Raw genomic sequence first — 7,580 nt, 5'->3', positions numbered from 1 at the left:
AGCAAGCAGGTTCAGTTTTGCGGAGGAATATCATTAGTAGTTTTCGAGCTCTTAGGTCTGTGTTCAGCAATATTTATGTTTGCAAGTGCTGTTGCCATCTGATTTTGTACATTGAAAAGCAACAGCCGTTTTGAACTCCCATTGAAGAATTACTGCTGAAGTGGACTCTTAAAGTGTAATAGATGGTTTGTACATTACATCCTGTCCTATAACCTGGCAACAGGATTCTACTCTTAAAGAGTAATAGATGGTTTGTACATTACATTATTTTCTATAACCTGGCAATGGGTTTCTACTCTTAAAGAGTAATAGGTGGTTTGTACATTACATTATTTTCTATAACCTGGCAACGGGTTTCTACTCTTAAAGGGCCAGTGGGCCCACTGTCACCTTGGCCATGCATACTGCATGAGGGAGATGATGAAAGTAACAGGAAAAGAAATACAGTTAAAAGTGATGGATCCGGACACGATGCTGACTTGATCAAGAAACGACAACACTTCACCATTCTGGTCTCCATGGCGACACGCCCACTGTCCGACTGTATTCCGCTGTTCCAGCTGCTCTGTCTTAGGAGGTCCCCATCAGTCATGCTGCCCTTTGACCCCCTCCCTCAGTCTCATTGTCAACCATGTACCTTCTCATCTCACGGACACACACACACACACACACACACACACACCCATGTTTCACACACACATCAGTCGCATACAGAACCGTGATGTTGTTGCTCACTCAACTCCAAGTCATGCACATCACTTGTCGTGATATGGGGACTAGAGGGATCAAGGCTCAGTGCCTTGGATATAATGATAATGTATAATGAAGCAGGTGGTGTCGTTATAATGCATTTTGTTGCTGGCCCCATGGAGTCCTGCCCTAATGTCCATTGCTCCATAGCTACATAGCTCCATAGCTCCATCGCTCCATAGCTACATAGCGCCATAGCTCCATAGCTACATAGCTACATAGCTACATAGCTCCATAGCTCCATAGCTCCATAGCGCTGGCCCTTTCAATGCATTGTCCCTTTGGAGGGTTTTCTAGAAGGAGTGTGGCTTTCCTTAGCTAGAATCCATGATATGATATGTATGATAATAAAGGTAGAATAAAAGTATACTATTATAAATGTTGAAGATAATACAGACAAGCATTAAAGGAATACACATGAATAGATCCAAGGTTAATGGAACAACGTTAACCATACACGCGTGAAGCAAAAGCCAGTTGAAACTCCCATTATTCGGAGAGCCATAACAGTTTGTTTAAACATGTTCTTAAATCTTAAAAGGCTTTATAAACAATTTTTAGTGGAAAAGACTTGTTCATAAACCATTACTCATGACCATTTCCTTCTCTCTCCTGTCTCATCTGTCCCTCCCTCCCTCCCACCCACCCTCCCTCTCCCTCTCCCCCCCTCCCTCCCTCCCTCCTTCCTCCCTCCCTCCCTCCCTCCCTCCCTCCTTCCTCCCCCCCCTCCCTCTCCTCCCCTCCCTCTCCCCCCCCCCTCCCTCCCTCTCCCTCCCTCTCCATCGCCCTCTCCACGCGCCCCTCCCATCCCGTCTCGTGTCCCCCCCGCCCCTCCCCCCCACCCCCCCCCCCCATCAGAGAGAGACAGTGTTCACATTCAACCAATCAGACGTCACCTCCGCCTCCGCCTCCACCCCCTCCACCTCATCCTCCTCCAAACCCAAGTCTGGGGGCGGGGCCACCGCCGCCGCCGGCGCCGCGTCCGCACGCTCGTCCCGCGCCGTGCCCGACCCCAAGACCCAGACCCTGCCCATCAAGACCCCGGCGGAGCGGCCCACGCTGCAGACCATGAAGTCCCTCCCCCTGCAGACGCCGCTGTCGCCCTCGCCCTCTCCCTCGCCGGTGCACTCCCCCAGCCCGCGCTACTTCTTCTTCCCCTCCCCCTCCCTGTTCCGCTCGGCGGGCCGCGGCGGCCAGCCGTCGCCCCCCTCCTCCTCCTCTAACGCCTCCTCTGCCGCCGGGACCCCCCCCCTCCCCCCTGTGTCGCAGGTCACCCCCCAGGGCTCGCCGCTGGCCACGCCCCTGGCACGCCCGTGCACCAGGCCCACCACCAACACCAACACCACCACCACCACCACCACCCCTCCTCCTCGTCCTCCTCCTCCGGCACCACCCCTCCTCCTCCGCCTCCTCCCCCTTCCTCCTCCTCCTCCTCCTCCAGGGTGGAGGGCGGGGGCGCCTCTCTGACTCCGCCCTCCAGCCCCGGCGGGGGGTTGGCCAGCTCGAGCTCCGCCCACTGGCGCACGCGGCTCAACTCCTTTAAGAACAACCTGCTGGGATCGCCGCGCTTCCACCGCCGCAAGCTGCAGGGTGAGTCAGCCGACTGGGCATACTGGTTTGGTCTGGTTCTGCGGGTTTGTTAGCTTTTTCTCGCATTTTTCGCATCTCTTTTTTAAAATTCTTTATTCTTTATTTATTCTTTTTTTTTTTATTCTGAAAGTAAATAGACTTTATAACTATGGTACTATCATAGGGTTTTGCAGTTCTATAGAAACAGAACATAACGATTGAATTGCGATCGCTCCTAGCTTTCAGGCTTTCCTATTTACATATTTGGGCCTGCGCTAATCTGTAATAAAACCGTAACGTGGAACCTCATCAGGCGTCGCCATCAGTAACTGCCAGCCTGTCTCCATTGTTTCCTTATTCCTCAAACTACAGATTCTTCCTACCTGGCTCTCTTCCTCTCTCTTTAATACTATATTATTATACTCTTTCTCACTTCCCGGCTTACTCACCTGCTCTTCTCTGTCTCTGTGACACACCTCTCTCTCTTTCTTTCTTTCTTTCTTTCTTTCTTTCTTTCTTTCTTTCTTTCTTTCTTCTTTCTTTCTCTCTCTCTCTCTCTCTCTCTCTCTCTCTCTCTCTCTCTCCTTTGCTCCCTACTTCTTTCTTCTATTTCTATAAATGTCCACGTTGATATCTTTATCCCTGACTATTGATCTCCTCTCCTCTGCTTTCAGTTCCCACATCAGAGGACATGTCTAGCTTGACTCCTGAGTCCAGTCCAGAGTGAGTATTGTTATATCGCTGCAGGCTGAGCTCCAGTTCCGTGTCATTACTGCAAAGTGTTAGTTTGTGCACACTTTATGCACTCGTCGATGCAGATGTCCACAGACGTTTGTCCTATGTGTCCCCACAAAGGTGTAGCACGTTGCATTAGTATTATTACCTCTGTTCCATTCATGCAGCCCACACATGTTTCTCATATATATTTTCATAAATCTTTTCAAGTCCACCCACAATGACGTTTAAATAAGCATAGCAGGCTAGGCGGTGTTAATGTGTCTTATATAAATTAGTCAAACACCACAGAAGAACATCCATTCACCAACATGAAACCATAATTGCTGCGTCCAAATTGAGGCCGAGATGTAACCACTTCGAAACCAGTGACAACATGTGTATCTGTGTGTAATCTGTATGCGTTTCTTCGTTTGTGTTGTGTTTCACCAGACTGGCGAAGAAGTCGTGGTTCGGCAACTTCATCAGCCTGGAGAAGGAGGAGCAGATCTTCGTGGTCATCAGAGACAAGCCCCTCAGCTCCATCAAGGCTGACATCGTCCACGCTTTCCTCTCTGTGAGTGGGCCTACTAACATACCATGGGTTTCCTTCACATGTTTGTCCCCGACTCTGCGTTCCTTCTCAGGATTTCTTCCTTGCTAATTAAGGGAGTTAGGGTCAGGGGGGTGTCAAATGTATGGCATGTGAAGCCCTTTGAGACTCGACCTGTGATTAAGGGCTATACGTATACCATTGAATTGAATTGAATTGTCTTTGGCAAATCCCAGGTGGTATAACAAATATCATACGATATGATAAGATGTCATGTGAGTGTTGTGTTTTCTAAACTACAAATGATTCTGATTTGGAAAGTCACAACCTTGCTTCAGAATTTCACCATGTTACCCGAGGAATGACAACAGAATGATATCTAGAATTTGTTGATTAACATGTTATTGAGTTAGATTAGGTGAACGGTTCATGGATTTTAACTTTAGTTTGGTGTCCACTTCGTGACCCCTTCTAAGTGGTGGATCCCCTTGCTACTCAGCAAAGCAAATGTGAACTGTGGAGTCAACAACATTTGTCATTTCAGAGACCCTTATAAGGGAGGCTTTCAAGGGATTTACGACGTGCACAGAGACAGGAATCCTACATGTTTTACAGAGTAAAGGTTTAAAGACCCAATAATAAGTTACCTGTTAACCCGTTAACTGTTGTTGTCGTTCTTTTTGATCTCTCACACACACACACACACACACACACACACACACACACACACACACACACACACACACACACACACACACACACACACACACACACACACACGTGTACCTAGATCCCCTCCCTCAGCCACAGTGTGGTGTCCCAGACGAGTTTCCGGGCAGAATACAAGTCCTCTGGTGGCCCCTCCGTCTTCCAGAAGCCTGTCAAGTTTCAGGTGTGTACACACACACACACACACACACACACAGACACACACACACACAAATTGACACAACATTAAAGGATAATTTCTGGATTTTCAATCTGGGGCCTATTTCCAATCGGTTTGGGGGACTAATGCGAATAATAATTTCTGAGATTGGTCTGGTTTTGAGCAGGAGCGCCTCCTGCAAAGCTAACGCTCATGAGATTTCAGAGCAAGATTACTCCTTGAGCGAACATTCGTAAAAAGAAAAAAATTACAGACCCAATTAACAGACCGGATAAGGCGAAAAAGTGAAGAAAAGGAGTTACTCTGTAAGGATCCTTTCCTTAATGTTTACAGACATTTATAACATCAATCGGAGCCTATCAGTGGCAAAAACAAGCACTTTAGAGGATAACATTGCAGCATCATTCACTCTTATAACTGGAACAATTAAAAAAATTATTATCCTAAATTCTCCATTGAAACCCAGAAGGATGATAAAATATGCCCCAAGTTGCAAAATCCTGAAGTCATCCTTTAATGAATAGTTCCTTGTGATAAATGTGTAAAAGTGTTGTTTTTCACACACCATCAAAGCGGTCCAGCCGCTTATTAAGTGCTTCGTGTTTTTTCCTCTTCCCAGGTGGAAATCGCTTTCTCCGAGGGAGAGAGGGAGCGAGAGAGGGAGCGAGCGGAGAGGGAGGGGAGAAGGGAGCTGGGTATCTACAGTGTCACCTTCACGCTCATATCAGGTAGGACGCTCCTGGCTGGCGGGAGAGAGGCGTGGGGGAGGGGTAGGTATTTCAGGTATGACCTGAAATACCTACCCCTCCCTGTGATGTCACGTGACTCTAAAGAGGAGTCCCGGAGGAAGTGTCGGAGGATTAGCGACGCCTTCTGCCCTTGTTGGCGCCTTTCCAGGTTTCTGTATTTGTTCGGACATGCTACGATTAGTCGCCACTTTTCAGTCTCAAATGCAGGCTATGGAGTTGCTGTTTCCAAATGACACCCATGTGTTCTCCTAAAGGGCTGACTATGGTCCCACGTTCACACAGCGCCAGGGGGTTACGGACCCCGTGCGTCCTTGTGGACCCTCCTTTGCGTGCGCCGACGTGCGCCTCCCAAAAGTTGTAACCTTCCGTCGAGGCGATGCAGCAGCAAGGGCTGTGATTGGTCCGCTTACTAAAAACGCTGACGCAGAACCAAAACAGGTTCACGACTGCGTCGAAGCGTCTCGGGGTCATTGTGTTGCGTCGCCGTGGACCCATAATCAGCCCTTAACTTGAGGTTTGAACGAATAATGACATCCCCGGGTATTTAACCAACAGTAGTAGGAGGCTGTTTTAATGGCTGTGTCTTCAGACTCCACTGGGAGACTGAACCCAGACTGCAGTGGGGGAACCCGACACACCGTCGGTGTGTGCATGTGTGTGTGTGCATGTGTGTGTGTGTGTGTGTGTGTGTCTATACATCCGTTTGAATCTGTGTGTGTGTGTGTGTGTGTGTGTGTGTGTGTCTCGGTGTATGTATGTGTATGTGTGTGTAGACGTGTGTGTGTGTGTGTCTGGGTGTGTGTGTGTGTGTGTGTGTGTGTATGCATGCTTGTGTGTGTGCGTGTGTGTGTGTATGTGTGAGTGTGTGTGTGCCGACATTAAATACATTGAACGGCAATTGCTGCAAATAACATGATCGCAAAAAAAGATGAATGAAACGGATGTGATCGTTTGGTCAATTGATTGTACCGTCAGGAGGACTGTGGTCTTGAAGGACGTGCCTTGTGTCTTCCTGTCTTCTCTGTTCAGGTCCCAGCCGCAGGTTTAAGAGAGTGGTGGAGACCATCCAAGCCCAGCTCCTCAGTACTCATGATCAGCCCTCTGTGCAGGCACTGGCTGGTGGGTTACACACGTGCACATGCACACACACACACGCGAGCATGCACACACACACACACACACACACACACACACACACACACACACAGATGTACACACACACACACACACAGATGTGTACACACACCGTACAAACACACACACACACACACACACGTGCACGCAAACACACACACACACACACACACACACACACGCACACAATCACATACACACGTACACAAACACACACACACAAACATACAGTATGTGTACACACGCACACGCACACACACACACACACACACACACACACACACACACACACACAAACACCCCCACAAACACCCCCACACACACACACACACACACACACACACATCCTACGTTGGGTTCCTTCCTTAACACCTTCCTCTCCCGACGCCCAGACGAGAAGAACGGTCAGCTGCTGCGTCAGCCCAGCACACCCACCCGACAGAACTCCCGGCGCTCGGAGGGCACCCCCGACCGCGAGCGGGACCGCGAGTGGGACCGCGGCGCCGAGAGGGAGAAGGCGGAGCGCGGCGAGGGCGGCGTCACGGCCGGGGTCTGCGGAGGCGGAGGTGTTGGCGTCGGGGTCGGTGGCGCCGGTGGCGGCGTTGCAGCGGTCGCCGGCGGGGCGGCCCTACAGCGGCGGGGCTCGGGGAAAGACAAGACCAGACTCCTGTCGTCCTCCAATGGGACACAGTCTCACCCGTAAGTGAAGCCGGGCGAAAAGATGAAAAAGAGGGGAAAAAAGAAAAGAATGTCTTGGGGAGACTGGGGGGGGGGCAGGGCTGCCCTTTCCGCCCCTTGCTTCCTCCCTTCCTCCCTTCCTCTTTTCCTTCCATCCTCCACTGTCCTGGGACAGTGACACCCCACACCCACCCCACCCCACCCCATCCCACCCCGCCCGCCCAGCCGTCAACACTGAACAACACAAGATGTCAACAGAACAATCAACAGAGAGGCGGCTACAGACTCACTGACTCAGCGGCTCAGACGTCGAGTCTCGGAGGGACGGGAAAGTACCCGGTAACTAGTCCCGCTGGCTCATCTGGAGCTACGTGGACTTTGGACTCCGAACTAGGGACCCGACCCCCCCCCCCCCCTCGGAGTCAAGAATCGCAGATGGATCAGCCAATGAAAACCGTCACAGTTGAACCGCTTAAACCGATGGCTTAGCGTCTCTAGACGACGTACACACATATATATGTCACCCCTACTCTTTGTTAGAGAG

General features: G+C 50.3%; 1 protein-coding gene across 1 annotated transcript; it reads left to right on the top strand.

The window, feature by feature from the left end:
- Positions 1-1,695: 1,695 nt before the first annotated feature.
- LOC311374598 (uncharacterized protein) lies at positions 1,696-7,061 on the top strand (the record flags this gene model as incomplete). Its single annotated transcript, XM_084490407.1, is given in 8 exon segments — positions 1,696-2,050; positions 2,053-2,340; positions 2,994-3,042; positions 3,487-3,610; positions 4,377-4,478; positions 5,095-5,203; positions 6,254-6,343; positions 6,751-7,061. Coding segments are annotated over 8 exon segments (1,428 nt in total), but the record flags the coding sequence as incomplete, so codon positions are not given.
- Between the last annotated feature and the right edge of the window lie 519 nt (positions 7,062-7,580).

This window comes from Micromesistius poutassou, assembly GCF_964030765.1.
Source record: "Micromesistius poutassou genome assembly, contig: SCAFFOLD_6728, whole genome shotgun sequence".
Classification (NCBI taxonomy): domain Eukaryota; kingdom Metazoa; phylum Chordata; class Actinopteri; order Gadiformes; family Gadidae; genus Micromesistius; species Micromesistius poutassou.
The sequence above is the reverse complement of the archived record's forward strand: the minus strand, read 5'-3'. Positions and strand labels throughout refer to the sequence as shown.